Here is an 18,932-nt window from a genome sequence, read left to right as displayed (position 1 = left end):
CCCGGTGGGCCTGCCCTCGTCAGGGCGGCGGCCGCCTCGTGAGGCGCGCGCACCCCGCTGTCGCCGCCCCCACCCCCCGCCTTGCCACAGGTTCCGACTTTGGAGAAACGACTTCTTTTTTCCGCCGCGTCCCCAGCCAGCGGGGCCTGAGAATCTCGCTTTCAAATTTGGCGGGATCCGAATCGGCCGAACCCAGGGCGGCGCGAGGCAAGCGGCGCACGCGCAAAATGGCCTCCCGGCGCCCTGCCGCTCGGCCCGCGCGTAGGGCCTGGCGGAGCCCGGGCGGCGCGCGGTCCTCGGGGTCTGAGCCGCCGCGCCGGCCCCGCGCCGAGGGCCGCTGGCTAGACAACAAGGACCGGGAGAATGGCAGCTTCCTCCTCGATGTGTCCTTGTGGGGAAGACTCCCTGACCGGGAAGCCAGCGCGGCCGTGCAAGGGAGGTCATTTCTCCAGGCGGTCGTCCTGTGCCCTTTCCACCGGGCACCAGCGTAGGAGAAGGCTTTGCTTGCTTGCCTTTTTTTTCTTTCATTTTTCTTCCTTCCTTCCTTCTTCTTTTTTTTTTTTCTTTTTTTTTTTTTTAAGCTGTGGCTCTTTCCACCCTAATCACCCTCGCCCCCGCTTTTTCAAAAAAAAATTTTTTTTCCTTCCAACTGCGCCGTGCGCTCCCGTCTTCGGCTTGAGTATCCTCTACTCTTGGGGGCATTTATTCCAAACACTGTGGATCCCGGATCCTGGACAGACTCCTCTGTCTCCAGTAACGTCTTTATCTCGGCAGCGTCCCCATGCCTTCCCTCTCAGTTTTCGACGCGTTTCCCGGGTGCCCTGGTCCGCAGCCTTCCAGGGTGTTAGCTAACTTAGTGGGGGGGACGGGATGGAGGGCACCAAATCGGCACCGAACCTGAAACCACGTCCTCTGTGCAGTTTGAACTTTGTGATGACTCCAGAATCAGAGCAAGAAGTAGTATTTTTACTGAAATATGGGTGACTCTAAGGGAACGACACCTGCTATTTTTCAAAATTCTCTCTGAGAAGTCTCTGGAGGATAATATTCTTAGGAGTCCAGAAGAATGGGAATAATTTAACTCAGTGGAAGTTTTATTGAGTGCTTACTATATTTGGAGGGTTAAATGAGATGTCGGGATGAGTTTTCCACATGCGCTTGAACTTCTTCAGGAAACTCACAAGGATCCTAGAAATAGCCTCTTTGCAGTGATGACTGAGTTTTGACGTCCTCGACTTGATGAAGACAGGGCTGGCAGTGAAGTCTTCATGTGAGAACTCTAGAAATTGCACACTAAGAAAAAGAAACTGGTGCAAATAAAGGAAATCCGTTTCAAGAACCAAAAGAAGAAAAAAACGTTAAAAAAAATTAACTGCGGAAACAGGAAACACTCGACTGTGTAAACATTTTCGGAGACTTTCATAATCAAAACTGGGCGATTTTGAGATTTGCAAGGAGATCCACAGGCTCAAGGTATTCGCAGGAGTATTTCCCAAATCCGACTTATTAGGAGGTTCTAATATGTACTACTTTCTCTTTCTTATAAAAGACCTGTCCATCTGAAATCTGTGGTCCCAGTTTAATACAAGGTTTTATTTGGAAGGAGTCAATATTTTAGAGCCATCTTAAAAATAACCACCTGAAAAAAAAAAAAATAACCACCTGTTGTGCTATTTTATACTTGAAGAAACATCCTCAAGTGAAATGATGCTATCTAACCCAAAAGCCTCATGCTGGAGCTGCCTTCTGTCGTTTCACATCAAGTGTCTTTAAAGTGTTAAATGGGATCATCTTAAATGTAATTGCATCAAGACCTTAGCTTTGGATAGAATGCAAAAAGACTGTATGAGGGAACAACCACAGTATTTCAGGATATGATGTAACCTCCATTTTATAGAAGAACTAGACTAAATCAGAATTCCCAACTATCATTCCAGGGAAAATGAGGGGGAAAAAAATGTATCTACCAGACCTTTAAAATATAAAGGAAACGGGAGAAAAACCCCACTTCCATCACCCCACGATTCTGAGACTAGGTCCCATGTGCAGATTGTTTCTAAAATTAAGATTCTGTCCCCTCAAAAGATGACCATAAGCTACTTTTATAAAGCCGAACATCTTCATTTCTTGTTGGCCAGTGGAAAGTAGTATTTCACATGGGTTCTTAGATTTCACAATAAAACTTGATCTAGATAGGCCAAACTCCAAATATTGGGAAAAGAGTAAGAGGAAAGGATGTAGGAAAGTCGCATTGTACCTCCAGAAATCCTAACGTTTGCACGTATGAATATGGAAACAAAGCAATATGGTTGGTAGGTTAAGTCAACCGTAGGGCAGCTTCTTTTTCCCCCCCACTCAGTGCAATTAACGGCCGGCAATTTTAAAAGCAAAAAGTACTTGGAAAGTGGTATGCATGTGTAAAGCAAGATAGATCGCTATTTACACAACAGTAACCAGCCTCATTCTCCTTTTGCATTTAAACTGAAATCTGTGAAATCAATTTAGGCATTTTCTGTGGAATATTTTTTAAGTACTAACTTTGAGATATATAACCCTAGAATACTTTTCGGAAGCAAAAGCCAAATTTAAAGCCGACTTTTCAGGTACCCTGCCTTTACTGCTAAGAGTTACAAAGTTAGCAACTTTGATATTGGTTATTGTAACATTGAAGGTTCTTAAAGTGGTAGCTTAGCAAAAGTTTTAAAACTTAATAGTCACAACTGTGAAAGCTGGTTATGGGAGAATGCAAAACATAATTTTTCTTCTGTTTTATTAAAACACAGACATTTTAGCTGAAATACCCAGTAACGCTTAAGAAATTTTCAAATGGAGTAGGGAAAAAAATCCTTTCAAACAAAATAAATGCATGTTTTCAAGTATGGTAAAACAGTGTTAAGTAAGCCATAAATTTAAGATCTGATTTTTAATAAGTAACTTAAAAAATAAGTCCATCATAAAAAGGTTGAGTTGTAAAGTCTTTTAGTTCTTACAACTTGGTTTTGTGTAAGTAAAGTGACAGGTTCACTAGCATTTGAAGTTTTTAGTTTTTGAAAAATATTTTTTCATTCTTTATATACATGACCATCCAAAGTAAAAGTATCATTTGAAACTTCCATTAACTAAGTTTTCTTTCTTAGTTAACATCATGAAAAACTTGAGAAGCCTAGAAAAATGAGTTAAATTCACCAAAATTGGCAAACATGGGTAACTTTTACTTCAAAGATTGTAGAGTAAATAAACAGATACATCTTTCAATTGGGCTTTCAAGCAATTATACAACAAAGCATGGACTTCTTAGCAACATCACTATTTAAGACAGCAATGGATTCTCTTTAGTTTTACCTGTTGTAATCCACAGTAGGTTTTCCAAAACTTCTGCACATTGTGCTTTTCATATCAAATTTTTATTAAAGTCTTAGCTATTTTCTAAATGAATATCCTTTTTTATTGGATTTTTCCCAATTACAAATGAAATTTAATTTTACATCTATAATTAGAAACAACACTTACAATGGTACTGTACAAATTTAGGTCAAAATAAAAATATATGTATTTTGTGGTTTCATAAAACTTCATTTACTGTATCTTTAAAGAAAACAGAAATAACAGTAATATATGTAAAAGTAATGATTTAATGACTATAAGCAAGACAAAGCAATAGAATTGTGCTTCTTTTGCAGACTGGGAACAATGAAGTGTTTAGCTACAGTTTTCCCATACAAACATGAAACGATATTCATATAGAATAAACACCCTCACAAATAACTGATGGGTGATGAACACACACCAAGTTCGACCAAAGCAAAACACAAACTGAAAACGGTTATGGTTTTTCATTATTTTAAATTCAACATGTTCACTCTATTTAAAAATACCTGGAGAAGCTAAAAATAAATTGCTTTTATTTCAAGACATTAGAGAGAGGGTATGTATCATTGTTTATAACTGTAAAAGCAATTCATAAATTTGAAGTAACTGCTAAACCACATGTTAAAATAATTTTAGATACAATGCCTTCTTCCAGCAATTTTCTGGTTTACTTAAAAATTTGTTTTAGAACTATAGTGATCAATATGCATTTTAAAAACACATTCATTCCATCAAAAGCAATGGGAAATGAAGACACCGTTTCCAAAGTCTTTAAAGTTTTTCTTTACTACAATTAATTTGAAAAGTAAACGTATTACTAGAGAAAAATCAGTATTATGATTTGCCAGTTGCTTCCAAATGAATTTTGGTTTCCAAATGAATTGAGATTTAGAGGTCCACATTAAAAATGTTCTATGCTGATAAGGCTCAAACATAGGGTTATCTGCAAAGGTCGAACCAGTTGGGAGAATTTTAACAACCATTTCTGAATGCATGAAACACAATATTTTCTTTATAGTATTTATAAATATATCATACAATACTGTTTCCTGTTATGTCATATACCAATATGGCATTGTACAACAAGCATAATGCCATCTGATTCTTACAAAAGCGAATCATTTAAACAAGTCAGTAAAATAAACGGTAGTACCCGCTTTTAGGCATACAGATTGTAAAACTGAAGTTTACTTTCCTTTGATCGGTTTTGTGTAGCAACAGAGAAGTAAAAATCAAACAGGAATCAAAATGGCTAAATATGCAAGAAGTCATTATTCACAGTGACATGGCTACATAGAATGCAGTATTCTATGCATATTCTTTCTGTTTGTTGAATTTCAAGATAAAAAGCACTTGTTTTCTACAGGTTCACAAAACAGCATAATAACAAGAACAATCAAGGAGAATGTAATGTAGGCGTTAGTTGAGATTAACAAACTATGGCCCAATGTTTATATCCATTGCAGAGTATTTTCAAATATGAACAATGGTTACAGAAACCATTTCACATCTTTCCTAACACACAGAAAAACATCTTGCCTGCCTTCTCAGAAACCAATTCTTCATAGGAACAATCTTTCTCTTCCATTAACGTCCATATGAGTATCACAACTAGTCCATCTTTTATAGCCAAATTTCATGTCACTACAAAAGAAAGCAAATTGGACGACAGTCACATGTATTAGCATCTCTAAAGCTGTAACGGCATGAAGATATCTATATAAATCAGGGCTTTAAAATTGTTTTTTCCTCAAGAGTCTCAGGTATCAACCAGATGAAGTTGCTGACGACCCATTTACTGACGATTTTCGAGGTCTATTGGCAAAGGAAGATTGGTGGTTACCGCTGGGGCTGCTGCTGGTTCCATTCATAGTGCTGGAGATGTGAGGGAACTGAGGATGAGGAGACTGAACTGGAGTGCTGGGGCTGGGCAGACAGGAAGAGGTGGAGGGAGCGCCTCCTGCGGGGCTGTTGGCCTTGTCACTCCCAGAGTCACTTTCCAGTTCTCCAGCATTTGTCAGTCCATCTCTCTGGTGACTCATCTTCATTCTTTTACAGGTAGGTCGAACTCTGTATTTCAAAGGAAGGGGACCATTCTACAAAGTGAGAAGGAAAAAAATTAGTCCTCTTTAAATACAGTTTACCACGATAATCATCAAGCATCAGCTATAATACTTACCCTTCTCCAAGTATATATGTAGGCAATATCCATTAGTGTATAGTAATCCTTTAAAGGTTCCTCTTCGTACATGACATCAATCTATTGGAAAATAGTATTTCAGTTACTAACTACCATGAAGAACAAAGATAAATTGAGATTTTCTTTTTGGTCATCTATATGCAATCCAAAAATGCTTTAAAAAACATTCTCTTCAAACATCTGGACAAGAATCCCTCTTGACACTTTAAATAAGGAAAAATATTTCCTGAAATTACTAAGGAATCTTTTTCATAGCATAAGAAAAAATTCATACTAAACATTTTAAGAGACAGTTCCAATGAACTGCTAATTAAAAAAAAAAAAAAAAAAAGGCTGCTGTTTTTGGGTTCAGAATCCAAAAAGAAAAGTCATTGAATTAAAAAATTTCACATTAAATGCACAAGAACTATAAAGTAGATACCTGGAAAGTATTAGGTATGTCCATTTTACTTCTGAGAAACTTTCTTAGGTGCATCACAGTCATTGCTGCTGGGCAACGTAAATACCTTTTATCATTCACCTAAAAATACATTTAGAAAAGTTATTTTTTAAAATTCCTAACTTTTGGGTAAGAAAAAAATTTCAATTAGAGTGCCTCAATATAACAAAACGTATGAATACCAAAACTGAAATTGACTAAATTCTCTACTTTGAGTTTACTGTTATAAATAGGAAATAAGCAGATTACTGATAAAATAAGAAAACTTTACATACATCAAGGCATTAAATATTATTTAAAGTACTTTTTAAGAACAGTAATCATATATAAATTCTATCTAGTTACTATCGGATATAAATCATTCTTAAACATCAAATATGATCATTTTCTCCTACTTGACAGCATCATCCAGCCTTAGTTATATTCTAAAGGGCAACATACACCTTCATAAAAATCTAGAATCCAAACAATGTTTCTTCTGTGTTTTTGTGATATGGAACATACCTCCTCCTTAGGTTTCTCCTTGTCTTTGTTTACTTTCCGATCCAATCTAAGAAACATAACTTTATTAGTGGAATAATGTATCTATGAGTAGATTAGCATAAAACACATTTTCTACAGAATTTACCTGTTCTGGTCAAAGAATTCAATGGATAAGCTTATTATCTCATCATCGGTTATAATTCTTTTATCCTCATCTGCAACTTCTCCTCTATCTTCATTAGAGCCATTGGCAGCTATAAAGACATTTTCAAATTTAATTTTAAAGTTAAATAATTAAAATATTACATATATAGGAAGATGGAAGTGGTATTTTAATTCAATTTTAATCAATTAATGAATAAGTTCTCCCTCCAAATAAAGTATCTTTTCCCTCTCTAAAGAGTTTACCATCAGCTGAAGGATGAGCTGCATAAAAATCCCTTCTTCTCTTCATTTCATCTAAAGAGGGGAGGGCAAAAAAAAAAAAAAAAGAAAAAAAGAAAAAAAGAAAAGAAAAGAAAAAGACAAACTTTTGTTATAGCAGGTAAAACTGATGAAATACTTTGTAAAAATTCATTTGTAAGCAAGTTACTCACTTTTGAAAAGCCCTGGAACTAATTTGTATACAATATCTTGGAGAGTTTTATCTGACCTGAAAAATAATTAGTAAATTATTAATTAATAGCAAAAACTTAAAATGCTCTTAAGTTATGATAGATTCTTTGTTTTCTTTGTGTTATAGTATTATTTTATTTGATTGTGAGTCTACATCAGCAACATAATAATTACGGGAATAAAAATTCTTTATATAGTAGTAATCTTTTAAATCAGTAGAATACTTTTATTTTACATTAAGAAATTCTTTGTATTTTGCTGCAAAGAACCAAGAGAAGTGTGCCTTTCAAGTTACAAAACTAGCTAATATGAAAGAATTAAGAGAAGAAAATGGAAGTACTTTAAACACACTCATTCCAGCCCGTCATAAAGTCAATAAAGCAATGCAGAAATGCAGAACTAATTCAGGTTTTAAAAAAGATGGTTTAAAAAAAAACTCTTAAAATCCACGTGAATATTACCAAATTTTGCAGTTAGTCAAATTAAAATGGGAAGAAATGAAAAGCAACCTCTACAAAACATACACATCAGGTGGGTATTCAACAGTAAGTTTTGTGTGAAAAATAAAACAGGGTAGCCTTTACTAAATTATGCCATTCCAATAACAACTAGAAACAATAATTCTAAACCTTTTCTTACCTTATATTCAGAAGTGGTCTGGTTTTGTGAACTTGGACATCACAGATAGGACAATACTTGCTGGTCTCCAAGTAACGCACAATACATGTTTTACAGACTGGAAGTAGAAAAACAAAGTTTTATAAGTTTAGAAATTAGATATTAAGCATTGAAATTAGTGTCAAAAATGGAGAACCAGTGGTAACAAAATAGTAAATGCCAAAAGGTATTTCCAATTAACTAAGCTAATTCAATTAACATCCTGAGAACACTCATCTGTTGCATACTTATACGCTTAAAATACGCATTAACAAAAATTCACCAAATGCAAGAGTAGAAAATGACTCCATCACTTTTGTACCAACATTCTCAAGGATTGTGGGAATTGTTAGTAGTTTCCAAACATCAGAAAGACACGTGAAATATAAATGACACGATAAAAGAGTCTAAAACTATGTACTTACAGGAATGTAGACATTCTATTATGGTTGTGGCATCAATGAAGTACCCTCCACAAAGCACACACATTAGGTGGGGATTTAGCTCAGTGATCTTGATTCTGGTTGTTCGATGCATTTCTGCTTGATAAAATATCCTGCAAGACACAGAAATATTGGCTATAATCCACAGAAAGAGAAACGAGATTATCTCCCAACTTCTAGTAACCCAACACTCTGAAATGCTGAAGAGTTCATAAAACTCGTTTAACACTGTACAGCTGGACTGTCCCAACGTTTTCTACAGAAGGAATTTACTAATCAGATCTGAATCAATTATACTAAAATGACAAAAAAGGATTCAACTAAAGTAACTTCTGCTCCCTCAGGTCATTCCAGGAGGGAGAAGAAAAGGTCTGGGGTGGGGGCTGGGAGCTGAGAGTATTCGGGTCTCTTTCTTCCATTTGTCCTCTTGCCTAGCAGCCCCAGGGCTGCTGCAGACGCCACACAGTCCCCGTAGATATTTACCAACCGCCAGGGCTTGTCCCAGGTCTCCAAATTTATTTGTAAAACTTCCTTATGGATCTTCAATCGAAAATCCGGGAGCATGCCCTGGCTTCCCAGGGGTTCCTGTTGTTTTAGGCGGTTCCAGCAACCAGAACCTGGCACGTTTTCACGCGATACAAAGGGAAAACAAATTCTGCCCTATCTGCATCCCTGGCATTTCCGGAGCTGGGTGCTGGGGCCGCAGGAGCACCTCCAGTCGGCCTCGGGCTGGGGCCTGAGCGCGCGGACGCCCGGGGGCCGGGATGCGAGGGGCGGATCCGGCGGCGCCCCGGGCTCCGTCTCGCTCCGGATTCGGAACTCGCCTCTGTCGGGGTTTCCATAGCAACTTACACTTACACTTGGCATCCGGCCACCGCTGCAACTCCGCGCGAAGCCCGGCCGAGCCCGGAGCTCCGGCGGGCGTGCGGGGCGGCGGGGCGGCGGGGCGGCGGCGGCGGGCGCGGGGGAGGGGCCGGCGCGGCGCGGGGGCGGGGCCGGCGCGGGGGCGGGGTGGGGTGCGGGCGGCGCGGCTCGGGGGTGGGGCAGCCCCACGAGGCCCGCGGCGCAGGGGAGCCGGATCCCGGCCGGCGGCCAGCCTGGGGGGCCCGGAGCAAGCGAGCGCGAAAGGAAAATGCAAACCGCACTCCCGGCCATTTCGGACACTCTTGGGGGCCGCTTTCCAAGCCGACTCGGTGCGAAGAGCTTCTTTCAGATCTTGACTCTATCTCTCCTGTTAGCAATCACTAAGTCAAAAATTTCACGAAGGGATCTTTTGAGAATTGCCAACTGTGCACTTAGCCCGAAACCGTCAGGGCTCAAATTGCAGAGATGTTTATTGAACTGAACCTCTTTAAAGCTTTCTTCTCTAATAAGTAGTTCTCCTGCAGATTAGATGAGCGATAGAAAGTTTTGCTAAGGCTAAAAAGTAAAATCTGTTTTACAAGAAGACAAGGAGGGGGCAAAGCCGTGTGTTTTATCTGAACTATGCTGGAGGCGAGACAAACTACTTTAATCGGTACGTAGTGACAATATGTAAAGAACCATGTGAACAGCCCATTCCCAACGCTAAATCAACACCTTGTCAACCCAGAGCAACGATAGGAGACAAAAACAAATGTCATTTTCTCAACCTAACCTCCATTCAAATCCCCACACGATGGAATAATATCCCCAATAGATACCATATATGATAGAAAAGTCACGGTGGGGAACTGTCAGCAAGAATACACCAGCGGACAATCAAGGGAAGCCAATTATTTCGTGTAGTACTCTTGAAAAATATATTTCTTACCCCCACTTCATTCATTTCAGAACCTAAAATAGGACCAAGCTTCTAGACCAGACTGAAGTACATTCTCAAAGCCGCTTTGAATAGACATCTAGGAACCTGTGAAACTTGAAGGTGCATCTGAGGTTTTTAATTCTTAGGGAATTTTAATGCAGAAGAAGGAAATATCAATCAACATACCTCAATGGCTCAAACTACCCGCTTTAGAGTACTAGAGAACGGCAAAAACAAAACAAAGTCTCTTTTATGAAAGTGATCAGAGTGGCAACTGGCAACTTCAACCAGAAAACTTCAAATGTGATTCTTCAGTTACCTTTGGATTACTTGTTTACAAGACCTTTGTCAACATATTGTTAAAATAAATCTAAGTGGAGCTGCAGAGGAGTTGTGGGTGGAGCACTGTCTCTAAAAAGTAGCAGTATTTAAATCCACTGTGGTTGATTAAAGACAAACGTTAATTCTTAAAGAAAACTCTCCTTGTGAAACCACAGGACCTTTCCTAGAAAGATAGCAAGGTGGTACTTATGTCTCCTTGTGAAAGCATATCACACTAAAGCCACCGCACATGAAGTTTAGGAAGGGACTTGAGTAAGAATAGCTGCCTTTCTTACTCTACAGAAAACACCAAATACTAAAACACAGGTCAAACCTCAGTGGAAGGTAGTCTACTGGTTGGCTTTTAAGTCACAGGTACTTGTCTTTTAAATTCATCTCAAGTCTTAATTCACACAACTCTTCAACCTCAGTTCTGAAGAATTTGGCCACAGTCCTATTACCATTTATAATGCTGGTAAACATCACTATCACCTTGTTACTTACATAAAAATCAGTTATTTACCTTTTTGTACCACTTGAAAGTCCTGGCAACCTAAGGATGACTTCCAAAACGTTTGACATGCTTGATAGATTTAAGAAACAATCTCTTCTTGCACCTTACAAATGAAAGCCTTCCAGGTTCCAACATAGAAACTGCCAGGTAGGCAAGTAAAACTGCACCAAACGTACCATAGTAAAAATACTCAATAGTTAAAACTTGTCATTATAATATACTCGGGGCTGTCAGTTTAGTTGGGAGGCCTAACACCAGTAATGTCAAAATGAAGCAAAACAGAAGAAGAAAGTTCTTATGTTAACAATCAGCTTGACTACTGCAATCTAAGAAATGCAAATGAGCTCTGTAACCCCAATTGGGGTTCACAGCCCAGTAGACGTATGGGCAAAGTTTGGGTTAACTAGACTCCTAGGGAGAATTTAGCCTAGTTGGGTACCTTAATGCACATCCCAGAACTTGGTGGTAGAGTACTAATGGATTTATCAAGTACAATTAAATGCTCAATTTTCTTACAAAAGCATACATGTGTACACACATGCACACACAGTTGGGATTTACACAGCTTGGATTTAAAGATGCTGTTGCTAGGCATATAATTTGCACAGGTAGGCTATTTCAAACCCCTCTGCCCTTTGGGGCAAATGAATGGGAATGAACTCAAATATTAAGAAGTTTGTAAATCTGCTCACAAGATCAATCTCCAAGGGGGTTCTGCTCAATCTACTTAAAATAAAAGTCAAATGTTAACATAGTCACATAAGTTAGTATATCCTGTCAACAATCTGCATCCTCAACTTCCAACTCTTTTTTGTAGCTTGTGATGTGTTTTCAGAACTTGGGGGTTACGGTCCCTATAAAAATAGACGTTAAAGTACTCACAACATTCTAGGTTACCACCAACCTACACTTGGATAAATATGCCCAGAATTTTGCCTACTTTAAAAGAAAAGGGGTTAAACGCATGCTTCTCTTTCAAATATTGGACCGTGACCACTAAGCCCACTAAATCCTTTTATTGCAATTGGGAATGATCAAAGTCTCTCCCCTTGTTTACTTCCAATCATTAACTGTAAATTTCTGGGGGGAAAAGATCATGCTATATCGCTGTCAAACCCAAAAGACTGTGTAAACCCATGTAGTCAACTTTTTAGAGCTCCTTTTCCAAAGCATCTCTCCACCACATGACCTATGCTGACATTTAGCAAAACCTATAAAACGTAGTGGGCTTAAGTCATGGTTCCAAGTGCATCCCATAGTAGAGGTGGAGAGAAAAATTGCAGCCACCGAGGAGGAAAAACAGAAGAGAAAAAGAATGGGGGGGGGGGGGAGGAAGAAAGGGGAAACCTCTTGCAGGAGTGACGTCCAGTCACCACCATCACTCCAAAAAAAGCTCCAAATTTGAAATGCCCACTTCCCAGCGCGCACGTCCCAAGTAACGTTCGGAGACGTTACCTAAGACTGCCAACAAATAACACCTTGAAAACTTTACCATTTTCAAGACAAATGCAGGAGACCTTGGAAACAACTGGGAACCGCCATCTTACAAGCCATCCAATTTCACACAAGTGTCCCTCCAACTTAAGTTAATAACATTTTTGTTTGGGCTCTTTCCAGTTTAACATCCACCTTGGCGGGATCGCTGCCCCCCACGTAACCCGTCCCTATAAAATGAGGGCGTTCTCTGGACGTTTAAACCCCTCAAAAGCCTTTTCTTCGGGAGAAGAGGGAAGCCACTTGACCCGAGCAGCTCCCGATTTCAGGAACCCGGCCCCGTTTCATCAAAATCTACCTCTCAACAAAGGGCGCCGTGGCGGGGCGAGCCGCGGAGGCTGGAAATAGAAGAGTTCTTCTCGGGGGCCATGTGCGTCGCGAGGGTGTAGAGGGGCGCTCGGGGGAGAAAGGAACTAAAACGTGGGGCCGCGCGCGGCGCGTCCGGGGCTGAGCGGGCGGCGGCTGGAGCGGCGCCGAGCCCGGCTGGCGGCGGCGGCGGCGGCGGCGGCGGCGGCGGCGGCGGCGCGGCGCGGGCTGCGGGTCGGTCCCGGCGCCGCGGGAGTCGGCGGGCGGCGGCGGGCGCGCGCGCGGGGGCGCGGGCGGCGCGCGGGGCCGGGCGGCGCGCGGGGCGGCGGGCGGCGGCGGCGGGCGGCGGCGGGCGGCGGCGGGCGGCGGCGCGGGGCTCGGCGCCCACGCTGTCAGCGCCCTCCCGGCCGGCGCGGGAGAGGCGCGGGGGGGCCGCTCCCCGTCCACCCGCGGCCGGCCCGGGCCCCGAGCGGCCCCCGCCGCCCCCCAGCCCCGTCCCGGAGGCGCCTCGCCTCCTACGTACCCGGAAAAAGCAGCCGGCGAGAGGCGATCGAAGCGGGCGGAAAAGACAATGAAAGTTAAAAGTCGTTCAGCAGAAAATGAATGTGAGCCAAGCGGCCATCTTGAAGCGAGCTGCAGACGCCGCTGTCAATGGGCAACGAGCGCAGCCGAGAGGAGCCGCGGCCGCCGCGCTCGGCTCATGCTGCCTCCCGAGCCCGGCCTCCTCCTCCTCCTCCGCCTCGGCCTCCTCCTCCTCCGCCTCGGCCTCCTCCTCCTCCTCCTCCTCGGCCTCCAACGCCTCCTCCTCCTGGGCCTCCTCCTCCTCCTCCTCCTCCTCCTCCTCGGCCGCTGCCGCCTCCTCCCGCTCCGCACTCGGGGGAGGGAGCGCGCGGAGGGGGCGCGATCAGTATTATTCTGCGGGGCTGGGAGGTGTTTCTAATCCGGATCGGGGCTCCCTCGCCAACATCCCCATTGTCTCGCCCCGATCTCTGCCTTTAATACTACGATTATTATTTCATAGTTGCCGTGGGGGGGAGGAGGGCGAGTGGGGGGCGCCGTGTGTGTGCGTGCGGAGAGGCGGGGGGAGGGGAGGAAGGATGAGGAGGGGGGAGGGGAGGGTGGAAAAAAAATGCACCGCTGAAGGCAGAGTGGAAACTGACACCGGCTCCAAAATGGCTCAGAGTCCGCCCGCCCCCTCCCCCCGCCGCCCCCCCACCGGGTCACGTGCTCCCCTCATTCCTTAAGGGCGGCCTGGGAATTAGTGTCGGTGTAGTCGGGCCCGCGGCCGCCCCCTCCCCTCCGAGCAGCGCGACCCGGCCCCCTCCCCCTCGCTCTGCGCGGCGGCGGCGGCGGCGGCGGCGCTGGCGCGGCTGCGGAGACATTTCTCCACAGCGCCACACGCGCCACCCTGCTCTCGGCGCGGGCATCGCTCCGGCCCCGCACACAGCTCAGCCCACCCCGCCCCCCGTTATTTCTTTCTTTCCGCCGCCCGCCTCCGCCCGCGGCGCACACGTCCACTGGCTCCCGCCAAGGAGAGCGCCCGGCCACCGCCCCCGCCCCCGCCTCGGCCCCGCCAGCCCCACGGGCTGCGGCCCAGGCTCCGGCGCCGCGGCGCGGAACCTGCGCCCGAGTTGGGCTCGCGGAAACAACAGCGCCCGCCCCTGTTTTCCCGCGGCCGCGCCAGCCCCCTTCCCCGCCCGCTGGCGGCCGAGGCGGGGCGCGCGCGGGCAGGGGCTCGCTCCGGGCAGGGGCTCCGCGCGGGGGCTGGCCGGGCCGGGCCTCGCCTCGGGAGCCCCGCGGGCGAGGGTCCCGCTGCGGGCGAGCCCCCGCCCCCGCCCCCGCCCCGCCCCCACCCCCCATCCCCCGGCGCAGGTAACGGGACCGGCCGGCGCCCGCCGCGGGGCGGCCACGTCCGCTCCCCAAGTCCCGGGGCTGGGGTCTTCAACAAGCCCCGGGGATCGCATCCTTTCCCACTGTGTTTAACTTTCATCCCAAGAGAGCAGGCGATCGTTAAAAGTTAACGCTAATCGCATGTATGTCTTCAAAGTAATAATTAACACACGAACTCAAATCCAAACAAACTCTCACCACTCTTTTTGTGGGAACAACTTATTTATTCAGAATGTAATACTGTCTACTTCCTTTTGTAAGACTTGGAAAAGACCAAAATGGGATCAATGTACAGTTTATACTAAAGACGTCTTTAATACTCAGGCAGAATTTCCCTCAACTCTTTTACAAGTGTAAAAAAATAAAGTGTCAAAACTGATGAGCGGCATAAATCCAAAAGGGAAATATTTTTTCTACTCAAGAGGAGGACATCCAGCTCTCAACAAACGGTGGTTCGGCCGACGACAAGGCGTTCCTGATCTTCCTCTAGACCCGGGCGGATCGTTAACTTCCCCAAGTTACAACTGAGTTGCTCTTTCCAGACTTTTCGAAGCATCTTTAAGTTTCCCCACTAAGTCCTAAAAGACGTTTATAATGCCACGTTTTTAGGATAAAACACAAGACAGAAGTATCCAAGTTTGAGAAAGGTGCAAGAAAAAAGTCGGGGCGCTTTCTAAACGAGTTTAAAATTCTCGAGGATTTCAGTCTTTGACAAACCACTATCGATCAAAAGAAGGTTTTCCTCTAAAATATTTCTTTTTCAAGTGGACTACTTGCCCTCAGATTTGAAATATGATTTCCAACCGAATCCTCTTAATAGGCAAGGTACGTCAAAACTAAACTTCTCAAGTTATCTAACAAAAATAATGCTGCATCCACACTTTCTGAAAGTTTAGTTTGATCAATGGTTACATTAAAACAACTCCACAGGAGATGCCTTTTGACAAATTCAAAATTCATCAAAATTTCAAGTAATGGTCTTCATTTTTTTTAAGTGGTAAGAAATAAATTCGTTATCATGTCCACTAATCAATGTAGTTTTGAATTTTTCTAGTCTTACGCTGGCAATATAGTTTTAGAATTTATGTATACTTCCTCCTTTTTAAAAAGTCATTTAAAAATGTTTGAAAATCCTGTTTGAAAGTTTAATTCAACTTCCGAAAGCAAAGAAGATATTTTCAAAGACATGTTCTTGATTTTGCTTTGTCCTATTGGAGCAAACTAATCACAAATAGAAGGAATTTACACTCAGTACTACAATTCAGAAATCTGTCTTAATCAGAGGGAACAGCAAATACAAAACCAATTCTTTGTAACATCTTAAGTTCAAAAGTGAAGCCTACTTTAAAATACTGCTTTTGAAGCGTTTTCCCATTAAATCCTTCACTATCTACTGGCAGATGGTTAGATAATTTTTCTTTTGAACTTTCCATGAGCATAATTCTCAATTAAACATCTATAAACAGATAGGTATATTCACAGATCCTAATACTGTACCTGTAATTGTTCCATGTTGCAACTAAAACTAATCTCTGGGTGGGATCGGGAATCAGTGTTCTAGGGAAGAGAAAAAAATGCTGTTTATGTAAATCAAGGACTTTTAAAATTTCATTTCACATTTAAATTTTAGACAAGGCTTATCTGTAAATACCTCTACATTTAAGGTCACCAAATATGCAGGTCTGTACATCTTATGAAGTTGATTGGTCTAAAACAACACAATACATAAATTCAGTTTTTAACTCTATTTTTTTTTAAGTTCCCTAAATCCCCCTAGAGAACAGTTCATTAAACTTTACCTTTATCTGATATTCCAAACGCCAAGAAACATCAGTTATATGTGGAAGAGATCTGCCTATACTAAAAAATACAATGATAATTTTGTACATAATATCTACATAGAAACTTTCAGTGTTTATTTCTACCAAGAATGGTATCTACCTCCGCCCCCCCCCCACATACATACACAATTTCAATTCACTCTGAATTTAAAACATTGTTAAACTTTATTTTCAAGTTCTGAAGAATAAAAGAGCATTTTAAAAATCATCTCAATAAACTTTATCTTTAAAAACATTAGCTTAACTTCAATTGTTTCACTTGCCCTTTGGCCCCTTTTCTTTTGGTCAAGATCCCTGTCTTTTTGCCCTGTTTTGTTTCACACCAGCACTCTCCATTCATACCTGCAAGTGAAAAGTGGCTCAGCTTGACACCTTAGACAGTACCTACCTTCCCAGTAGGATTTCTAGGGTATTCTTATTATTCTGGAGGGGGGGGGGGGGAGAAAGAAAGAAAACACATCTTTGCAAAGAGAAGAAAAATAGTAATTGTTAATTTAAAAAACTTTAAATAAGTAACCTGATATTCCGTGCAAAACAGTTCTATTCGCTCTCTATCAAATTTACAGTCTTCTAGATAAGTGCTAAAGGAGGGGGGAAAAAAGTCAAAGTTTAGTGTCCACTTTAAAAACTGAAATTGGAATCTTAAAGGTACTATTTGAAAACAAATGGATATTTAAATAAATCTTGTACCTTAGAGTTGATTTGTCAGCTCTTTGCTTTCCCGCCTCTAGTATGTAGGTTGCAGCTGCTGTGTGACAATGTTTTAAAACCACAGGATCGATATGTTTCAAGTCTGGGTGATCTAAAATAAATTAATTGCTAGTGATGCCTGTGACAGTAAATTCCTTATAGTCATGTTTCTAAATTGAGTATTTTCATTTGGGCAAAAATCCCCTTAAACAAGAACACAAAAAAGAACTCAACTATAAGGACTGGCAATTATAAGTAAATGAAATGAACAACAAGGTCAATGGAAAACAATAAAGAGCATAAATCAGTAATTCTGCTGTTACCAGTCTCAATTACCTTCTTTTATTTTGCCTTAATTTGTTTTTTTTTTAAACACTGTAGCCCCAAAGAAAAAAAGAAACTACACAGTTGGTCCTTATAATGCTGGATGCAGTAAATTCAGAGGAAAAATAAGATAAATATTTTACATGGTGTAAATTTAAGAATGAATAAACTTTCCCTCTAAAGATTGATTACTTTTAGAATAACTGGCTCCAAAGACATGAATATATGAAGGGCGGGGCACGAGTTCAGAATATGTAATACAATTTTCAAAATATTTTCAGATTTTGACAGCTATCCTTTTTTTGAGATTAACCCAGGTGGTGGTTACTATTTTCGTTTGAAGAACTTCCACTTTCATACTTTTTTGTAAGGTGTTATAGATCATGAAACTACAGAAAAAACAAAATTTGAATTGTTGGGATATTTATATTTAAGAAAATGATCTAAAAGCGATCTGTCTTAAAGTATGCCTTCAATCCATACTGACATACGGCACTCCGCAATCACTGACCCGACCATTTAAAAGAGACTTGCCTCCTGGTAACTGATGCGGAACAAAACATTCTGCACCATATTTTAAGGTTCTAGGCGTGGAACCTGTGCAAAACATATCTAACCAGAGTGTTGGAGTGATCACAGGAACTGGAGGTATTTTCGAAGTTGGGAAATGTCAACACTTGGTGACCTGGTAATTGCTTTGGAAACAGACTCTTGCAAACCTTTGCCAGCCTCGCACTGAACGCTTGAATTGCAGGGAGCTACCCTGACGAAGTCCAAGTGTCAACCAGCCTCTGCCTCCGACCAGGCTGAAAACCTTGGATGTTTAGGCCACAAACAAGACTTTAACACGGGCTTTACAAAGGAACAAAGAGACTGGGAGGAGAAATCGGAGCAGAAACAAGTAGCAGGCTATGTGCAGGTGCCAAGCGGGGCCAGAACAATGGTCAGGGTCCGCTCCCCACACAGGGTTCACATCCCCACACTCCGTCCGGAGCGAAGGGCAAAGCCGGGAGACTTCCTCTTCCCGGGGTTTTCCCCTCTCGCTCGGTCTCGCTCCTCTTCTCGGAGCGCCCCTCCACCCAGGCCGATGTAGCTCAGAGCCGAGCGGCTTACCTAACACGGCCTCGTCCGCCTGGGCGTCCAGCAGGCTCTGGAAAGCCGCCCGGAGGAGAAGCGTGAAGGCGTTGGAGTCGAAGGAGCCAGGATCGGCCAGCATCTGGAAGCCTTTCTGCACATACTCCGAGAGCTCCATTGTGAGCGCGCCGTGACCTTCGACACGCGCACCACGTGACACGCGCCGCGCGCTCAGCTGATGCGGCCGCGCGCGCACGCGGCTCGGGGCGGCGGCGCGGGCTGCGGGCCTCCCAGCCCGGGGCCTCCCCGCCGGCCTCCCGGCTCGCGCCTCGGCCAGCGCGCCCAGCCGCCCGCCGCCCGCCGCCCGCCGCCCCCGAGCTCCCCGGCGCCCCGGCTTCCGTCCAGCCCTTCCTGCGGCGCCCCAGCGAGAGGGGCGGCCCCGGGGGCTTTGTGGACGCGCTCGGCGCTTTCTCCTCCACCCGGGGCTCA

At 43.4% G+C, this 18,932-nt stretch overlaps 2 protein-coding genes across 6 annotated transcripts; both read right to left on the bottom strand.

Moving 5' to 3' along the window:
- Window positions 1–3,612: 3,612 nt before the first annotated feature.
- BMI1 (BMI1 proto-oncogene, polycomb ring finger) lies at window positions 3,613–13,401 on the bottom strand. 3 transcript variants are annotated; one of them, XM_041767263.1, is made up of 10 exons: window positions 13,148–13,401; window positions 8,189–8,319; window positions 7,746–7,842; window positions 7,088–7,143; window positions 6,900–6,950; window positions 6,637–6,745; window positions 6,513–6,558; window positions 5,991–6,089; window positions 5,549–5,629; window positions 3,613–5,465 (listed from the first exon to the last, which is right to left on the bottom strand). In XM_041767263.1, the coding sequence occupies exons 2-10, from the start codon at window positions 8,298–8,300 to the stop codon at window positions 5,136–5,138; spliced, it is 981 nt and encodes a 326-aa protein (XP_041623197.1). In that variant the 5' UTR covers window positions 8,301–8,319; window positions 13,148–13,401; the 3' UTR covers window positions 3,613–5,135. The 3 variants fall into 3 exon arrangements, with proteins under 3 accessions (XP_041623197.1, XP_041623198.1, XP_041623199.1); XM_041767264.1 differs by lacking the exon at window positions 13,148–13,401 and adding an exon at window positions 12,617–12,762; XM_041767265.1 differs by lacking the exon at window positions 13,148–13,401 and adding an exon at window positions 9,059–9,158.
- Window positions 13,402–14,717: 1,316 nt separating this feature from the next.
- COMMD3 (COMM domain containing 3) lies at window positions 14,718–18,708 on the bottom strand. 3 transcript variants are annotated; one of them, XM_041767266.1, is made up of 8 exons: window positions 18,483–18,674; window positions 17,046–17,157; window positions 16,873–16,936; window positions 16,744–16,778; window positions 16,314–16,374; window positions 16,166–16,222; window positions 16,012–16,071; window positions 14,718–15,092 (listed from the first exon to the last, which is right to left on the bottom strand). In XM_041767266.1, exons 1-8 carry the CDS (start codon window positions 18,619–18,621, stop codon window positions 15,033–15,035), a joined length of 588 nt encoding a protein of 195 aa, XP_041623200.1. In that variant the 5' UTR covers window positions 18,622–18,674; the 3' UTR covers window positions 14,718–15,032. The 3 variants fall into 3 exon arrangements, with proteins under 3 accessions (XP_041623200.1, XP_041623201.1, XP_041623202.1); XM_041767267.1 differs by lacking the exon at window positions 16,873–16,936 and having other exon boundaries at window positions 16,744–16,815; window positions 18,483–18,708; XM_041767268.1 differs by lacking the exons at window positions 16,744–16,778; window positions 16,873–16,936 and having other exon boundaries at window positions 18,483–18,707.
- Between the last annotated feature and the right edge of the window lie 224 nt (window positions 18,709–18,932).

The sequence above is a fragment of the Vulpes lagopus genome, chromosome 8 (genome assembly GCF_018345385.1).
Source record: "Vulpes lagopus strain Blue_001 chromosome 8, ASM1834538v1, whole genome shotgun sequence".
Taxonomy (NCBI): domain Eukaryota; kingdom Metazoa; phylum Chordata; class Mammalia; order Carnivora; family Canidae; genus Vulpes; species Vulpes lagopus.
This window is presented reverse-complemented; position numbering and strand designations above follow the sequence as displayed.